The sequence below is a fragment of the Harpia harpyja genome, chromosome 14, assembly GCF_026419915.1.
Source record: "Harpia harpyja isolate bHarHar1 chromosome 14, bHarHar1 primary haplotype, whole genome shotgun sequence".
NCBI lineage: Eukaryota > Metazoa > Chordata > Aves > Accipitriformes > Accipitridae > Harpia > Harpia harpyja.
The window spans coordinates 35,888,141-35,905,706 of record NC_068953.1 but is presented as its reverse complement, the minus strand read 5'-3'; the positions used below and the strand labels follow the sequence as shown (position 1 = coordinate 35,905,706).

The 17,566-nt window shown below is 41.6% G+C and overlaps 2 protein-coding genes across 7 annotated transcripts; both read right to left on the bottom strand.

Moving 5' to 3' along the window:
* Positions 1–1,257: 1,257 nt before the first annotated feature.
* On the bottom strand, positions 1,258–10,052 carry PSMA4 (proteasome 20S subunit alpha 4). Of its 3 annotated transcripts, none has more exons than XM_052807880.1 (9): positions 9,958–10,052; positions 9,721–9,761; positions 9,329–9,371; positions 8,361–8,523; positions 6,947–7,024; positions 6,626–6,714; positions 5,642–5,772; positions 5,309–5,432; positions 1,258–4,828 (listed from the first exon to the last, which is right to left on the bottom strand). In XM_052807880.1, the coding sequence occupies exons 2-9, from the start codon at positions 9,721–9,723 to the stop codon at positions 4,674–4,676; spliced, it is 786 nt and encodes a 261-aa protein (XP_052663840.1). In that variant the 5' UTR covers positions 9,724–9,761; positions 9,958–10,052; the 3' UTR covers positions 1,258–4,673. The 3 variants fall into 3 exon arrangements, with proteins under 3 accessions (XP_052663840.1, XP_052663842.1, XP_052663841.1); XM_052807882.1 differs by having other exon boundaries at positions 9,874–9,982; XM_052807881.1 differs by lacking the exons at positions 9,329–9,371; positions 9,958–10,052 and having other exon boundaries at positions 9,721–9,739.
* A 299-nt stretch (positions 10,053–10,351) lies between these two features.
* Positions 10,352–17,144, bottom strand: HYKK (hydroxylysine kinase). Of its 4 annotated transcripts, none has more exons than XM_052809132.1 (6): positions 17,126–17,144; positions 15,633–15,711; positions 14,976–15,328; positions 14,062–14,204; positions 11,581–11,764; positions 10,352–10,889 (listed from the first exon to the last, which is right to left on the bottom strand). In XM_052809132.1, exons 3-6 carry the CDS (start codon positions 15,319–15,321, stop codon positions 10,426–10,428), a joined length of 1,137 nt encoding a protein of 378 aa, XP_052665092.1. In that variant the 5' UTR covers positions 15,322–15,328; positions 15,633–15,711; positions 17,126–17,144; the 3' UTR covers positions 10,352–10,425. The 4 variants fall into 4 exon arrangements, with proteins under 4 accessions (XP_052665092.1, XP_052665091.1, XP_052665089.1 ...); XM_052809131.1 differs by lacking the exon at positions 17,126–17,144 and adding an exon at positions 15,892–15,910; XM_052809129.1 differs by lacking the exon at positions 17,126–17,144 and adding an exon at positions 15,819–15,836.
* Positions 17,145–17,566: the final 422 nt, after the last annotated feature.

Sequence of the window (17,566 nt, the reverse complement as noted above, 5' to 3'; positions counted from 1 at the left end):
ATGTGCATTGCAGTAAATGCATTTTGGAGCCATCACATGTCTAGTTAACAGTGTTAAGCATAGTTGCCATTCGGATGTGCAGAACATAGCAAACTGGTTTTATTACATAACTATGAATTTGTTTGCAGCTGGGTCCTAGCTAGGCAAAACAGATGCTGTAAGATATAAAAGGATTACACTGTCTCGGTTACATGCCCAACATTTTGCTAAATATTTTACGTAGCATCATCTGGCACACATTAATTACGTTGTATTATTACTGGTTTAGAAAACAGTAGTTATAAATAAGAAGCCATTTTTTCCTGCTGCTTTGAACTTGGAGCAAAATGTTAATACTAACAGCAGCATGTTAAGTTTAATATTTATCATTAAGTGAAAGCCTAAACAATTACATGAGTAATGTCTGCTATCTTTCAAAGGGTCCTTCTCAGCAGGAGTTGACATCTGAAGGTCCCCACTAAAGTATGTTCTGAGAATCTCCAGTAAATTGGCTGATGGCAGCTTTTACTGTGCACTGAAGAGTACTTTAATTGGAAAGCCAAATGCCCAATTAATCACAGATTAAAATAGCAAGCTGCTCAGTTCTCTTTGTAAAATCAGAAATACTCTAAAAATATTTTTGTGAAGCTGAATTTTCTCCAGATTAAAGCCAAGAGCTATATAATCAGTGAAGGGTGCTCTCAGATCAGGTTATTTTAGCGGGTTTTCATATTGTAATAGAAATAACTGCAATTAAAACTCGAAAACGAGGACAACTTTTACTACAGAAAAACTGTAATGGCAAATATTCTTTAAAGAAAATGAAAGACATTTAAGAAAGTCCTAGAATCTCATCTAGTCTGAAGGTACATAATTTCTCTAATGTATGACGTACCCGAGTGCATTAACTTCTTGGACTTAGATGTCTTGTATACACTTAGCTATGTTACCTATGTATCACATACAGTTCTGTGGCCTCTAAAACCATTAATTTGAACACCTTGTAATCATTAATATATTTGTTCTCACAACATAGTGGTGAAGTGTTTTCTCTAATTTTAAGATTATGAATGGAAAAATAAATAATTACTTTGGGAATGCATAACAAAACAGAAGCAGGAGTCAATTTTAACATTAAAAGTCCTTTGTTTATCATCTTAATTTGGGTTCTTTTATAACTCTGACAAGTAAAAATATTTGGGTGAATAGGGAAGCATACCTAAAGGAACCTTCTGTCTTCCAGCGCACAACACGGTAAGTCACATAAGAAGCAGCCTCAGAAGTTAATTTGACTTTATTTGAACAGAATACAGTCATCTAGAAAACAAGCTAACTCTCTTTTTTAAACACTGACAGATGCAAGAGACAGCACAGGTATTACTGAAGAAGCAGTAGTTTCATTATGTCTTAAACTACCTAGAATAACAAAACACATTACAATTTATTAGGACAATCTATTTGTGAATACTTGCCCTAACAAGTTCTATCATGCATTCAAGTGAGATATAAACTATCCAGTCTTTAAGTTTACTAACATCATATTATGCAAACAGTTTCAAGTAAATACTTTTACCTAATTTGAAAAATCTGTCACCTTCCACAGCACCACATGAAGTTCTGGTGTTAAAATAACATTTAATCCACAGCAATAGCTAAATATTTGAAATACTTATGTAATACACTGTAAACTCTACGTAAACACTACGTACACCAAAAAAAAACATACAAAGAACAGGAAGATCATTTTGATTAGCAAAGACAACTCAAATGTATCGCCAAAATCATTTTTCTGTTCTTACGACTTATCCCCAAACCACTCCCAGGAAAGGCACAGATAGTGGTGATTTTTTTTTTTTTCTTTTTTTTTAAAACACACAAAGCCAGAATCAACACAATAGGCCTATGCAGTCAAACACTGCTCTATTTCTAGGAAAAACAGGTAAGGAACTTGCATTAGTGTAGGGATGTCCCAGGAAGATTCTAGTCAATAAAAGATCTCCAGCACCTGCTTATTGTCCTAGGTTCAAATGCAGAAAAGAACCAGAAATTAAGTTTAGTTTAGCAGAACTTTACTGTACATCTTGGATATGAGTGCCAGCTAGAGTTGCTTGCCTATGCCAAGGCAGTACTGAGGCTCATCTCACAATCAGCTATTCATGGCACTCAGTGGAGATGGCGTTTTTTAAATTAAATTGATAATTGTTCAAAGATTATACTCATAAATTATTTGACAATACTTTTACTTTGGGTAAACAAAACCTTTAAATAAATAGATCTTTTAAAATGTAGCACAACTACACAACTTATCACAATGCTTCAATACACAATGGAGTACAGATCAGAAAATTATTTAAATCATACTGACCTTTGATTATTACAGTATCTAAAAAGTTCTCCTTTACCAACAAATGATGCAGTGTTTGGCAAAGAAATGCTATTGGTAATTCTTTAAACAAAGCTCCAAATATATTTGTTATCCCCTCTTTGTTAGAAACAGAAGCACTTAAGAAAAAATATTTTTATAAATCTATATCCTAAGCTATCTAATAATACTTCTACTAGTATACTAAACAAATTGCCTTGCGTGACTTATATACATTGATGAACCCAGACTCAGATGCTCTAATGGTTTCCTGGAAGACAGAAAGCATTGCTGGAGTCTATCAGATTCTGTTTCAAGTGATCTTTGAGAAGTTAGAAAAAACTCCATTTTGGCATTGCTGCTTTTAGGGCATATTCCAAGTACTTGTATAACCATCATCAGTGATCTAGAAATCTGCAAAAGATGCTGATATATTGCATTCATGGTATCAAAAAATAAGAAGATCGAGCACTGAATTTTCTACATAAAAATGGAGCTTGAGGTATTTATACAACCCTTTATAATGGAGATTAAAACTTACCCCTTGCATGTTGTCTGCAACTATTCAGAACTTCTTATGTGAAATATCATTCCTATGTTATTATTTGGAAGATCTACTGTTGCACAAGGTGCAAATAAAACTCAAGTCTAACTTTTATTAGCTATAAAATTTAAATACTAACAAAGTATTGTCCAAGTTCAGTACAAAAGACTACAGCAATTGGCCTGCACTGAGACTTAGAAAATGAACAAGCAGGTCCTGCAGCCTGCACAGAACCCATGCCACCCCACACCGCTCTCTGCACAGAGGTTGCCAAAGTGAGTGCCGTATATCTACGCAAGCTGCAACACAGACACCTCAAGTCAGATTCCTTCCCTCTGTTCTCAACAGTGAATATTACAGCAATGAGCTCAAAAATGGGTTTTGTTGAGACTAAGGGTAATTTCTGGCCATGTTGACAAAGTACATTGTATCAGTCAAAAATGTCTCGGATAAATTAAAAATAATAGAACACTTTATGGATTCACTCCATTTCTTTAAATGGTTTTATTAAATCCTGTAAACACCAGATATCCTTTGGGGTAAAAAAAACCAGAACAAAACCAAAAAGCTACAAGACAGACACAATCCAGGGTTGGCACAAAGGTGCTGGATCACCAGTGTCACAGCTGAAATTCAGCAGGTAAGGCCTCTCATTTAAGCATGTCACTCAAGTGAGTTTTTCAGTTTGCTTTTGATAACTTTTTGATAAAGGGTGCAAAATAATTTTCAGTAACTTGTTTTCATCTCCTCTATTAACTCCAGATCTTTTTTTTTTTTTTTTTTCCCAGAAATAGAAGAGGTTTTTTTAATCTGAAAATCATATTATTTTGCATTCAGTATAGGGACAATCTGAACAAAAGTTATTGTAATTTCTAATTCATGCACAAATATGATGATTTCTCAAGTGGTTAACTGATTAGTTTTCTAGACTGTTGTCTGTCAGAGAAGGGAACCAAATTCTCTGGGGAAGTATCAGCAACACTAAACATAAAACCTCTCAATTTCCTTTCAGGATAAAATGTAAAATAGTCAACATGGCCCAAAATCATGCACTATTTTATTTACCTATTTGTATTTCAACAAGATAGCTTAACATTTTTATGTGGCCTTTGTAAAATGTCTTCTAGTTTGTGTGAATACAGCTAGTGTTATATGATTAATTTCTTAGAAAACACATGCACTCATGAAAGGCTATGATAAACTGAACACATTTGCTACAGGGCCTGTTTAAAACACTACTGCTTGCAAGACCATCAGTTTGACATAGCCCGTTATAGAACAAAATAGGCCAAAACTAAAACTTGGCATGCCAGCACACTTTAATTCTGTATTTGTGAAATGATTTTTCAAACTTAGGAGCCCTTTTCACTACTTTAAAAGGAAAACCCACACATACACACAAAACGCTAACAATTCTAACACCATATTTGTTCTTTACCAACTAGCATATACCTTGTTTTAATGGTTTAAAGCGATTAAATCCTTCAAGATTGTGCATATCCAGGCATTACTGAGGAAATAAAGACACTCATCACTATTCTTCTTAAATTTTATTCCATAATAAAAAATAGAAGATGAAAGAAATAAAGTGTTCAAGAATTAAAGCAATTATTGGTCAATGTAAGGAGCAGTTAACTAATTATCTGAATGATGATTAAGGACCTGGTTCATCAAAAGTAATTCTGGGTCCTCCATGGCATAAGCTGTAGGCTTCTACAAAACAGAAACCCAGATTATCTTTTACTGAAGCAGGTCCTACATTATCTACAGAACACTTGATTTCATATTCTATTTATCCTTCTCTTTTTGTTCTTTCTCCTTCTTTTCACGTTCAGCTTTTGCTTCCTCCTCCTCATGTTGTTTTATCAACTGTTCCACCTCCTTTTGCTTCAGAACCCTTATCACTGTCTTTCCGTTCTCTCTTGTCAGTGTTGCAATTTCAACTGAAACATATGGAACAGACAGCGGCGTTACATTTTGTCCTTTAGAGAGAGCAATCATCATAGGGGTAAGATTTGGGGTTACAACTGACAACGAAGCAGAAGGCTCTTGTCCTGCCCTCTACAAAGCAGCTTGACTGGCAAGCCAGATGGCAGCAGTCCTTTTCTGCAGCAGCATACACAAGCGTGTTAATACCTCTCCAGTGATTCTTCTACCACACACGTAGCCATTTCTGCTACTGTGCCAATACAGCCTACAATTCCTAAACTGTGGTCTAGCCCCTGGAGCTGATCAAGGTGGATCATCCTCAACTAAGCTATCTGCGTGCCTCTTAGAAAGGTTAAGGCTGAGAGCTGCTGCATCTTCTGAAAACTTTTTTCACGACAACGAAAAATCCAATCAACCACACCTAGTGTATGTACTTTTGCTACATTTTCTTTTTTTAAGCAAAGGGTGTTATCCCATATTAGCGAACTGCTTACCTTTCTCTGCAGAGAGTTTACTAACATCCATGGTTTTGTTTAGAACCTTAATGGCTAATGCAAGTGCAGTCTTTAAGGTCATTTCTCCTTCTTTGTAGTCTTGCTTTAGCATTGACACAGCTGCCTATAAATTTCACAGAAATTAAAATGGTATCTTTGGGCAATCAATCAAACAGTTGCTTTTTGCAAGATAATATAAATTCATGAGTAACAGCAGTGTTTCTACAGTTATCTATTTCTGCTCTGCACTAGTAATCAACAACTCAGTTTAATTAGTACAGTGCAATTTACACTTTTTTTTGCTTGACTGAGAGGAAAAAACCGAGAACTTACAGCACTGTTGTTCCCAATGCACGTAGCTTTCCACCCTCCATAATTTCCACTAGGATCACTTTGATACAGCTGAAATCCATAATGCTTATCCCAGCCAATATACAGCAACGAAACACCAAAAGGACGTTTTCCTGTTGAAAAGAAGGCTATTAGCAATCTAAATTTAGTAACAAGATTGGTCATGAGTGACAATTATTTTCTTTGATTTCTTTTTTCAAATCTATTCCTGTGAACTAGGATTTAACAGACTGTTCTGCACTTCTGTTGCTTGAGATAAGCATGCCAGCATTTCTTTCTAAGTCATGGGGGGGGGGGGGGCAGCAGAGATTTATTTCATTTAACCCTAAGAGCAGCTCATTTCTGTCTCCACAAATTGCAATTTCTCATCTCAGGACTTTAAATCAAAACTTAATATTTAAAGTAGGTAGCTTAGCTGTTGAAGTGAATAACTTAACAGCGTCAAAAGCCAGGTACATAAAAAGGTCATTCTTTCACACTACATATATGTAAAATACCAGAATCATCAGTTCACGTACTAAGGAACACTACTTACAACACAATGTCTCTTGATCCACAGAAATAGTATTTTTTGAAGTGTTACACTATTGTTACCCCTACATATAGTCTCATTTGTGATTCATTGTGCCATTATGCCGGATGGGCCCAAAATGTTGAAAGGTTACAAACAATTCTTTGCTGGTCTTTTGAAGGCATTCACTAAGTCCAAGAGCGTGCAAAGCATTCTAGGCAATAGGCCAGAAACTCAGCCCTCAGTTCCTCAATTGCTAAAAAGTAGCACCTTCAGTAGCAAAACCATAACAGTGACTACCCATTCCCCTCTAAAATTTGGCTATTGTTTTTCTCGGTATAACTTTGTCATGGAAGAATTTGGTAGAACTGTCCAGAGACTCAGATGCTTCAAATAATGTAACAGAATCATTCTTTAGACATTTAAAAGCACAATGGTTCATCACATTTCGTTACCTCCAAACTGCGTGTAAGCCTGCTTGATATCACATAGTGCTGTTACCAGTTGTTCACAAGGAATGGGCTCTTGATACTGTAACAAATACCTAGTATGAAAGACAAAAAAACAGTTTTCAGAACTTGATGTGCTGACAGTATCCAGTACCACATTTAACAAGAAACAAGTTCCTAAGGTAAAGCCTCTTCAGTCTAGCCGTTTTATTTCAAACAACCTACTTCAGCTCTACTAAATACACATTCATTTCGATTTAATACATAACCAGAATTGAATCTGACAGCACAGGCAAGTAAAACCATGTTAACTATCAGCAGACCTACCTCTGCGCAATCAGTCTCAGTTCATTTGTTAGAACATTGGCATCTGAAGTTATTCCTGCAACGCTGCAAGCCATATCCCTGCAATAAAAGCATACAAATTAACTGCATTCCTATCAATCTCCAACAACTAGACACGTCTTCAGGCAGTGGTTCAAGCAGAACGCCTACTGTTGGGCTTTTCTGATCAAAACTACATAGCTGCCATATAAAACAGGTTCACCCGCTCCTGCCTTTAGGGTACACCAAAAATAATATCTAACCACTTTGTAAGAGCAGAGGTGGACAGCAAAAAGTAAGCAGGTCAGTATGTCAGTTACACATATAGTTCTGAGAAAAAGATCATGCCAAAGAGGATTAAGTCCTGAGTGTCTTCACAAGAGCCATTAGCTACATACAGGTGCCTATCTGGAGGCCACCTGACACAGCACACCAGAATACTGAAGGAGCCATACAGATGTGACAGGCCTTCAGTGGAAGCTGCTGGCTGACACACTGCGTTTGTGTAACTGAAACTTAATCTTGATTTGATCATAAGGAAAGTAAGTGCTTCACATCCTTCGTTGTTTCATTAGCTCTTAATTTAAGATCTCTTTTGCCCAATTTGATATTGCTACCAAGCTTTCACTACACAGAAAGGATTCAAGAAAAATAATCCAGATTATTTTTTCCAAGTGAATGTAAACATTTTTCAGAAGATGGAAGGGCTGGCCTAGACAACTACTCCAGTGCGCTATCACACTGCCTCCTTAAAAATCCTGTACTTCCTACAGTTCTAGCTGCTTTCAAGATCAACACAGAATGGGAGGCTAACAGGATGAAAAAGCTATTTGTGTTTCATGTGCACCTTCTGGCAGGGATGAAGTTCTACCTCCCTTATAGGCAAGAGAGCATAATATATAACACTGGAAATTGTAATAGGGAGATATATCATCTCTGCTACAATTGTGGCAAAGAAACCCAAGGTGTGTTTTACCTAACTATCTTGTTCTCTTTGAATCACAAAAGAAAAACAAAGACTTAGAAGAGGATGCTGAGCTGAACTAGCATGGTAATTTTTGTGTGCATTCTTTACTCTACCCCCCTCCAAATGGTATTTTGTGAAACAGAGAATTCCCAATTTTCTTAACTGCTACAATAACGTTACCTTATATGGGGAAGTACCAACAAACAGGCTATTTCACCTAGAAAATTCTCCTAGAGATTAAAAAAAAAAAAAAAAGCGATGCTTCTACTTTAGAAGAAGAACTACTGAAGCGAACAATGACAAAACAGTCATACCTGTCTAAAACGCTGAACAAAAAGAAACTAACACTTCAAATAAAATAAAACCGGGTTCAGTGCTAAAATGTCTGAATAACAGCAGCGTTTTGTTACTGATAACATCACTGGACATCTGATCATCATTTCAACTTACTCATTAAGTTTGTATATTTTCTCGGAGAAAAACACTTCATCAAGAAGCTTGTGAATGTTGCGTCTCTCCGCTGCTAGCAAAACACCATCATTTGCTAGAATTCCCAAGCAAGTACCTGCATGTCCAATTGCTTCCATTGCATACTCAACCTGGTACAAGCGACCTAGGAAAGGATTTAAATCAGTAACATCAAAAAAGTAACACTGAACAGGACAAAGTATGCAAGATGACTTAAATTTGCAAGAATCTGATGGATGCTCATTGTACGACCTAGTCTTGACTTCTTCAGTCTGTTACCAGCAGACAGTAAATTAACTGGTTGAAAAGGAGGAAGGAGTCAGGAAAGGAAAATCCACAAATCTGATAAGGTAATACAGGGCATCTCCAACGTGGAGAAACAACCCCTTCTTTTACAAAAAAAATAAAATCTACAGAACTCTCTGCTGCAGTAATATGAGCAAAAATGGATTTTCAACAATCAAAGAAAATATTTAATACTTGATTTTGAGTCCATCCCATCTAAAAAAAAAGGAAAACATGGTTTGTACATACTTGTTCCAGCATGTGTAAGAATAACAAGGAGAGGTGTGATTGCACCAGCAGGATATTATGCATTCTCAAGGGGATGGAGGAACAATAGCAAAATCCATCCGCACTCAAACAAAAGATGAATGGAGAAGATTTGCTCAAGTTCTTTCAAAAATGTGGCAGGTGGTATTACTCACTAATGGGGCACGATCTCGTTATTGCTTGAAGTAGAATGAATTTGGAAGTTGCCACTTTGGACCCCTGGTGTCCTTACAGAATTGGGCGCTACTTCTAGTGGGTAGATAGGATTTCAGTAACACGTGTATAGGTGGAAACACGCTATAACCAACCAACCTTTGTACAAGTAGTTTATTACTTAAGTTTTGAGAGGCTGGATAGAATAGTCAGAGTTTACTTGAAAGCGTGGGGTTAAAAAATACCTTCTGGAGAAAATATGGTAGTTCTGGAGTCATATCTTCGAGACTGTAAAAAGCAATAGCTGGTTAACTTTCATCGTTCTCTTGTCAGAAAGCAACCTTCTAAAATTAGCCGTGCTCCGACCCGCATATAAAAAGCCCCGGTCGCTTCGTGACCTCAGTTTGGCACTCACGGTACGGCAGTAACGCCGCCAGCACCACACGCGCGGGCCTGGCCCACGGACCCCGCTGTGCCCACACCCCCGGCCCCGCAGGGGCTGACCACGGCCCCTCCGCAGCGTGACCGCCCCTCGCCTCGCCACACACTGCAGCCGACCCGCCCGCGCCACCGGCGGGCCGGGCCGTGACTCGACACGACCGGCGGCTCAGCGAAGCCCCGGGGAAATACCACTCACCATCGTGCCGGGGACGCGCTGCGGGCAGAAGGGAAGCGGGCCTGCAAGACACCACAACGCCCGTTAACCGGCACCGACCGCCCCGCGCTCACGGACCGCGGCCCTCCCCACCCCTCCCCACCCCCCCCGCCCGCAGTGCAGAGTCATCCTCACCGCGGCCGAAGGCGAGGGCCTGGCCGCCTCCCGCCGCGCACGGGGGCGCGCCCCGCTCCCCCCAGCCCGCCCGCCCGCACTCACGGCAGGCCGAAAGGAGGCCGATCGGCCGCGGAGTCCCGGCCGGCGGGGGAAAGAACCGGGCGCTACGGCCGCGCCCAAACCTTCACCGCTGCGTCGGAAATGGCCGCCGCGCCTGCGCGGTGCCGTGTACCGGACTAGGGCGGGGCCCGGCCTCCCTTCCTTCCCCCCCCCCCGCCGGCCCCCGGGGAGGCTGGTACCGCCCCGATCGCGCGGCGCGGGGAGGGGCAGCGGCCGCTGAGGGGAGGGGAGGCGGGGAGGGGGGGCGGGGCGGGGAGGGGGGGGCCCGCCGGGGCCCGCCGAGGCGAGGGCAGCGAGCAGCGCCTCAGGGAGCCGAGGCCGGCCCTGCCCGCCATGGTGCCCCGCCCCTGCCTGCCCACAGACGACGGTGGACGCGCTCCAGCACAGGCAGCGCCGCCTTTATTGGAGAGAGCCGGGCGTCAGCGAGCGGGGCCGGCGGCAGCCAGCGATCTACTGGGCGGGCGCGCGGCTGGTGTAGGCTTCGGCCGTCTCAAACCACGTCTTCTCCACAGCTTCTTGGCCCACCTCGAACATGGTCATTAAGTGCTTCCATCCGGTTTTGGCGGTGATCATGAGGTACTCCTCGTTCTCCGGGTACAGCAGAGCCGTGTGGGCTGCGATGACGAGGGACTGAGAAAACCTCCCGCTCACCAAGAGAAAGAGGGCACCTCTCTCCTCCTCTGTGAGTGGCAGGACGCTTTCAAACCCGGCCAGAACATGGCCTCCGACGCTCAGAGGATCTGGGCTCTCAATCATCATGTACATGATAGCTATTGCCGCTTCAAACACATAATACCCGTAACTCATGTCGCTAAAATCCAGGATGCCGGACACTCTGTACTGAGGATTCTCCAGGGAGGCAGAGCTGGAGTCTACTAGAATATTGTGGTCATTAAGATCTCCATGATTGATGCCTAAACACAGAAGAAACAGAAACAGTATTTAATAATTATTAAACAGCAGGATCTAACTTCTTTCTTTTCTGTTTCTCAGTGAAACAGCTTTGACAAGACACATAGAGGCTCAAACTGACAGTCAACTACAAAACCATGCTAGTCTCCCTCAGCGTCAGCTGTTGTTGCCTTACGGCTTCCTAGCAACCTCCATGCCACTTACAGGTGACCAGATAGATAGCAATCGATAAAGGGAGCATTATGAGATCTTATCCTGGTCTGGTACTACCTGTGGTATGCTACATGTTTTCCAAACACAGAATAGCAATCTTCAAATGATCAAACTGTCAGATTATCATCAACATCAATGTGAGTTGAATTCCAAAAATACGATTAAGTCGTTATTGGGGCCTTTATGAAAAGAAGTCATGTACTCCGTATGTTCTTATTAAGCTGATGTAACAGCATGAAAATCATCACCTTGACCGGAACAAACATCAGAAAGATCAAGAACTGAACCTGACTCTGGACAGCACATTCCTCCTGGCTTATTCTGCGTTGTGTTCGCTCAGCACAATATTTGCACATGTCTAGCTAGGGATGAAGGACACTTACTTTTCTGCCTTTTATTGCCTTCTCCACAGACCCAAACTCCTGTAAGAAATTTCAGTGTCTCAGTTCAACATAATTACAACGAGAATAAAATACTCACAGGCTCGAAAACTGCTTAGCTTGGGTATTACTTTCCCTTTAAACTGCTCGATAACTTGTTCCACAACTTCACGATATTTGTTCTGGCCCAAGGCATAAATGTACTGATCTAGAAGAGGAACATTTGCCAGGTTCCAAATGAACTGACCTCGATGCAGACTTTTTACTGATGGATGATGGAATTTCTTTGGAAAAAAGCACAAGATAAAATCGGCCATAAGTAAGAATCCTGTTTTTATGATTGAAGGGCTTGATTCAAAGCCCCTACTGACTTTAACAGGTTCCTAATGAAACTCACTGAAAAGCACCATGACTTCGACTATTGCTTTATATCAATAAGTAAAAGAATAACCTGAAGAATGATTAAGGCAAGCACCTTAATATCTACATACAACCCGAATGATACTGACTTTCTGTAGCGTGCCATTATATAGCGACTCTGAGGCTTTGCCAAGACAGAGCCTGGATTGCACAGCGGGTGCTACAGAAAGCTGTCGGAGCAGAAGAGACACAAAACCCGCCAGCGTGCTGGGAACAGGCACGCTCTGTGCGTTTAAAGGTGGCACCTTCTGGGGACGAGCCTTAGGATCAGCTGGTACATGAAAAATCCCGAGGACAGAAGTACTTTATGGAGATACTGCACAGAGCTTTAATCGTACGAAAATTTGCCTTTGTACATCCAGGTAGCCTAAATATGTTAAACAAACAAGGTTTTTAACCTCTCTCTCACTAGCAAATGAAAAAGGTGGTTTGGAAAGCGACACTCAGGGAGGAAAAGCATCTTTCCCACTGCATACCATGCTTATCCTTGAATCCTCTAATGCTTGTTAAGGTGGCTTGTGGGCCAGATTCTACCAGTGCATAGGGCAAATAAAAATCTTCCCACAAGAGTAGCTGGCTTCCTCTTAAAAAGAGACCTATGCTTGTAATTAAGGCTCTTAAAGATAGCTAAATGATAGTCAAAACTGGAACCATGTATGAATAAGTAAGGAACAAGATCAAGCCTACACCAAAAATCACAATACAGGATCCCTAACGCTGTATAAAGCACCACGCTGGTAGGAAGAATGCCATCTGGTAAGCAGCCACTGCCATCTTCCCAGCACAAATCAGATACTCCAGCACGCTATAAATGGTTTACCAGGTGTGTGAACGGTGATAAAAAGTCATGAGCCCTTGTTAATGTAAAGCCATAGGCAGTCACTTTACAGCCATAAACTTAACTTATTTCCATTTAGAGAATGTGAGGCACATGCAAGCAAAAGGAGACAACAGAGAAAGTGGTGGAATACTATTTTGTGCACAAAACAAAGCATGGCACATTGCTTTGCTATCAAGTTGACAAAGTAAATTAACTGGGTAGAAAAGACAGGCTGTATTTTCTGATCTGTCATCAGAAAACTTAATACCTTAGGTATTTTTAGTGTGAATGATATTTTGAAGTTTTGACAATGGTGATTGTAATTTTCTTTCTTTTAAATGACAAACCCTGGTAGATGATAATCCATACGTTAAGGGCATAAAGAGCCTTTTCCATCAAAATTTGCTTTCTCATCAATTATTTCCTCCTTGGCAGGACAAGTCACAGGCATATTTTAAAACTAGCTGGTCTATATAAATTGTTTTAATCGCATTATAAGAGCATGACCAGAGTGTTAGAAGGCAACAGTATATTATCTCTCCCAATTGAAAAATGCTCTTGCAATTTAAGAATGTGGTTAGCAAAGCTGGCAATTCACATTTCATAATTGTCTGAAGCCGGGAGCCAGAACATGAGAAGGAAAGGTTAATGAAAGGCAATAAATAATGCAAGAGTTCTTTTACGTATCAAACTTAATTACTGGCTGATTTATCAGCTTTATTATCCTGTATAATTACAGAGTAAAGAACGAACTTTGCATTAAGATTATTTGACTGGAAGTCGTGCGAATGAGGGAAGCGTCACAAATCTCTGTTCATTGGCACTGCTGGCATTGTAGAGAAGGAACTAACCGCTACCAGTGTTAAATGGTCACAGTTCTAATGACCGGGGAAAGACAGCAAGTCAGAATGAATTCAAAATGATAGATCAGCCAGCTGTGTCTGATGTGCACTCTACGAAAATGCTTTAAAACAAACTTTACGTGCTTCTAATTTGAGCACCCTAGGCTTCACTCTCCTTATTTGCCAGGTTTGAAACACCAAACAGGTGAGTTTTGCGTAAGTAAAAAGAAATCCTCATCTCCCTGTTCATGTTATAGAAATGCATTGCAAAAGGATCACCAATACCATGTCATGAGCGCCAGCTGGTCATGTTACTTGGGGATACGCTTTAGTAACAGCCGGCTTGGAGGTTAGCACCTGAAAGATGAGTTAAACTGACATCTGCTTTCACCAACTTGAATTTTACCTATCAGGAAAGCAGACAGCAAGCACAAGAAGAAATACAGAGGAGAAATTAATTGAGAAAGAAGTTTGTGAGGCCAGAGCAACGAAAACTTACCTCTGAGAGAGCTTTATCCAAACTGGCAGCTAGCTTACCAATCTCATAGAAAATCTGAGTATTTGTAGCAATTTTCGCTACAGGTGTCCCTGGCAGGTAAGTCAGCAGTCTGACCATGTACTTTTTGTTCCCAGGTCCAGTATCTAACAAGCAAAGAGAGATGCAGTCAGTCACTTCAATATATGCTATTGAGTAGTAAATGCAAGAGGCAAAAAAAGTTTATCCCAGTGTAGAAGTCATCAGATGTAGCTCATAAAACAGATTTCATTCAAAGATTTGATTTACCAGAATGTCGTACGATGATGTGCAAACCTTAACACACATGCAATCTATGCTGGACTTCTAGTCCTTGTGCTTGGAACTGATTCTGCATACAGCAGGTTTCCTGCAGTGCCCGCAGACACCCACTTACACTGTTTTGCAGCAGAACAGGTGGTCTCAGGAATCCCAGCTTTTGTGTGGAAGTTACAGTGAAAATAAAAGCAAAACGTCAACACAATCTTTTCTTCCAAGCGTTGTTAAAGTGATTTGTTCTGGCATCATAGATGGGCTAGAACTGTATGTTACACCATTCTGTAGGCAAATAATTTGTAAGATCATTTAGTCAACGAGGCTTTTTTTTTTCCTTTTTGTGTGCAAGGACAGGTCAGGTCAATGTTTTCTCCAGTTCATTATACTGAAGTTATTTCCTAAGTGTTTTCATAGTTAATTATTAATCTCTTTGACTTTCTTTTCTTCTGGTCTTTTAAGTTTGGACTATCATGGCTGGACATACAGGCCACCTGATACATATCCCCTAATATTTAAAAATAAGCCTAGAGATTCACTTTAGTATATATAAGACATGCCATATAGCAAGCTACTGCCAAGCTAAAGATAACAGTAGGGCAGTGGAGGTGCTCATAATTGCTCACCTCCTGACTCCAGAGACATTATGTTACCATCTTTTGTAAGATGAGGAGTAGCTGAAGGAAAGCCTTCGGCGCTGAGAAACATCATGGCCTGGGTCTGCGCTTCAATGAGGTCAGGCTCCTGGCTGTCTTCCAAATTGGTGATTTTGAGGACATACTCATCAGCACCTTCAGCTGCACCTTTGCTTCTTGAGACACACACGTGGAAATTCTGATCATCATAGCTGGGGAGCGGCCTGATCCAAGACACTTTTAATCCAAACACCCTGTCAACCAATTCAGTCGCTTCTTTTTCACCGAGCGCTGGTTTGGTGAACGTCTGGGCTTGACGGTCATTTCCAGAAGACATCGTGTCTCTAGGAGAAAAAGAGAAGTTGGATGATCTTATGTGCATTCTGACATCAGAAACAGTAACCACTGCAACAAAATGCTTTCAGATGCCAGAGAGGAGTTTCCTATGCTTATTAAGCAAGCAAAGAAAACCCACTGAGCCAGTCTGGGTTTCTTACATCGTGGTTTCTTGTCAACTACTTAGTCTGTAGCCACCCCGCCCAGCAAGAAAGACTGCTAGAGAGATGCACTCTGCCTGTTCAGAAGTAGAGGTGGAAAGCTTATTAACTAGGCGTAATTTTATTCGCTGATATCCAGCAGCAGCCTAACCTGGTACGTTGCTAACCAGGAGCGATTTCCGGTGGAACGGAGTTGCCGAATCCCCGTCTGGGAGATTCTAAATTCACGTCTGCAAAAGACAAGAAACATTTTAGTAGATCTTAACGTTAAAGCAGCCGCCATCCTTCTGCCTGGTCGGGGCCTCAGGGTTCCTGCGCTAACAGACGCAGCACAAACCCGCGGACGCTCGCTCCGGCTCCCTCTCGCCAACACCGGCAAAACCCTTGGACCGGGCGGGAGCTGCCCCAACCTTTGTCCCGCCCGGGGCGGCCGTCTGCGTTCCCCGGCGGAAAGGCTTTACGTTAACGGGGGGGGGACGCGGGCCGGGCCCCGCCTCGGCCCTCGGCCGCCCGGCGCGGGGCGGGGAGGCCCCGCCGCAGCTCCCGCCCCCGGCCCGGGGCCCGGGCCCTCCGTGCGGGGAAGCGCGCTTGGCGGGAGAGGGCGGGCGGCCCCGGCCGGAGGGGGAGGGCAGAGGCCGGCTGCTCGGGCGGCGGCCGCGGGCCGAGGCGGGCAGCGGTCCGTCAGGTCGCGTCGTCGGACAGCCCGGGAGGGAAGGGAGGAAACGTACCACCTGCCGTGAGAAAGGGAAAGAGCTTTTCAAAACAGTGCTCCCGCTGCTGGCGGGAGAAAACGAGAGCTGCATTTTGTTTAAATCCTTTTATCAGCACGCCAGATCAAAAACCTCGAGCAACTGTCGGGCCGAAGATCGTTTACCTATAGCAGAGCTGAGGCATCCTTCTCAGGATGTCCCTTCGAGTTCAGACCGGGAACACTTGCCCAGTCCTAGAGAATTTTAATTAAAATAATTACAAACCTCACACTCCCCCCCCAACTTTTAAGATCAATATATAAATCTCTTCTAAAATTCCTAATTAAAAAAAAAAAAAAAGTAGTAATCTGCAGTAGTTGAGGTCCCACGATGGTGGAATTAGGAATCCGAGGAAAAAAAAGATTAGCAAAGGCTTGCTGAAGTTAAAAAAAATAAATCTTGGTTTTAAGTAAACCAGTTATTAAGAATCCTCTGACCAATATTTCAGTGTTATTCGTAACATTAAGGACATTAAATTGAAAACATTATTTTAATCCAATAGGGAATTTAGAAAAGGGAAATTATTTTCCCAAGAAACAAATGTAAATTCCTTGGATTTTTTTCCCCCAATTTCAGAACAGACCTTACTAAACAAAAGTGATTGACCAACTAATAAATACTTCTACCTACTTCACTCTCCCCTCTCCCAGCCACCCCAGAAATCACACATAAGCAAGTTCTTTCAAGAATAAAAGAGCTCCAGAAAATAGTTAGGGTTCCCTCTCCTGATTTCTGAGGCTGACTGAAGGTTTAGCTCACTGGAACAAAATTGATATAGCAGGAAAGCATCCTTGCTATGCTTGTGACTTTAAGATACATAGCAGGTTACAGTAAAAGTCAGGATATACTCATTCTCTCTGTAAACAATATTACAATGCATTTTGCAGATCTGTACCTTGTCAATCTTGCCTTAGTTTCCAGACAGTAGTGCCGAGATTTAAGACCTACAGACTTCGGCGCTTCTCCTGCCTGCCCAGTATTCTGGTGGGAAGAACCCCACGGTTGTGAGGCAACGCACAGGACTAAGGTTGTACTTTGGCCTCTCTTACCACTACCTGTAAGAAAGATAAGACTTGAGTAATTTAGCATCTCTGTGTTGGATGCAAGTCTAATGCCTCTTCTGAAAGCGAGTCTTCAGAGGTGGGTCAGTGTCAGACACCCCCAAATCACTCTTTAAGATCTTGTCATAGCTGTAAGCTCTACGTGCCATAAATCTAACCTTGGTCGAGAGCTTGCTTTAATACAGGATTTGATCTAGATTCTGAATTAGACATTTTGTTGAAAAAAAAAAAAAAAAAGGTTATTCAAAAAGCATATGAGATAATATCCAGACTAG

Bases quoted from the DNA above. Each gene is read 5' to 3' on its own strand.
- PSMA4 (XM_052807880.1), bottom strand. The intron at 8,524-9,328 runs GTATTTTTTAAC...ATCCTTTCCTAG, and splicing joins TACCATATTTTCTCCAGAAG to GTCGCTTGTACCAGGTTGAG. The intron at 5,433-5,641 runs GTAAGTTCTCGG...TGAAATTTATAG, and splicing joins GCATTGGGAACAACAGTGCT to GCAGCTGTGTCAATGCTAAA.
- HYKK (XM_052809132.1), bottom strand. From the start codon at position 15,321: ATGTCTTCTGGAAATGACCGTCAAGCCCAGACGTTCACCAAACCAGCG. The intron at 11,765-14,061 runs GTAAGTTTTCGT...TTTTTTCCAAAG, and splicing joins TGGATAAAGCTCTCTCAGAG to AAATTCCATCATCCATCAGT. The intron at 10,890-11,580 runs GTGAGTATTTTA...TTCTGTGTTTAG, and splicing joins GCTAAGCAGTTTTCGAGCCT to GCATCAATCATGGAGATCTT.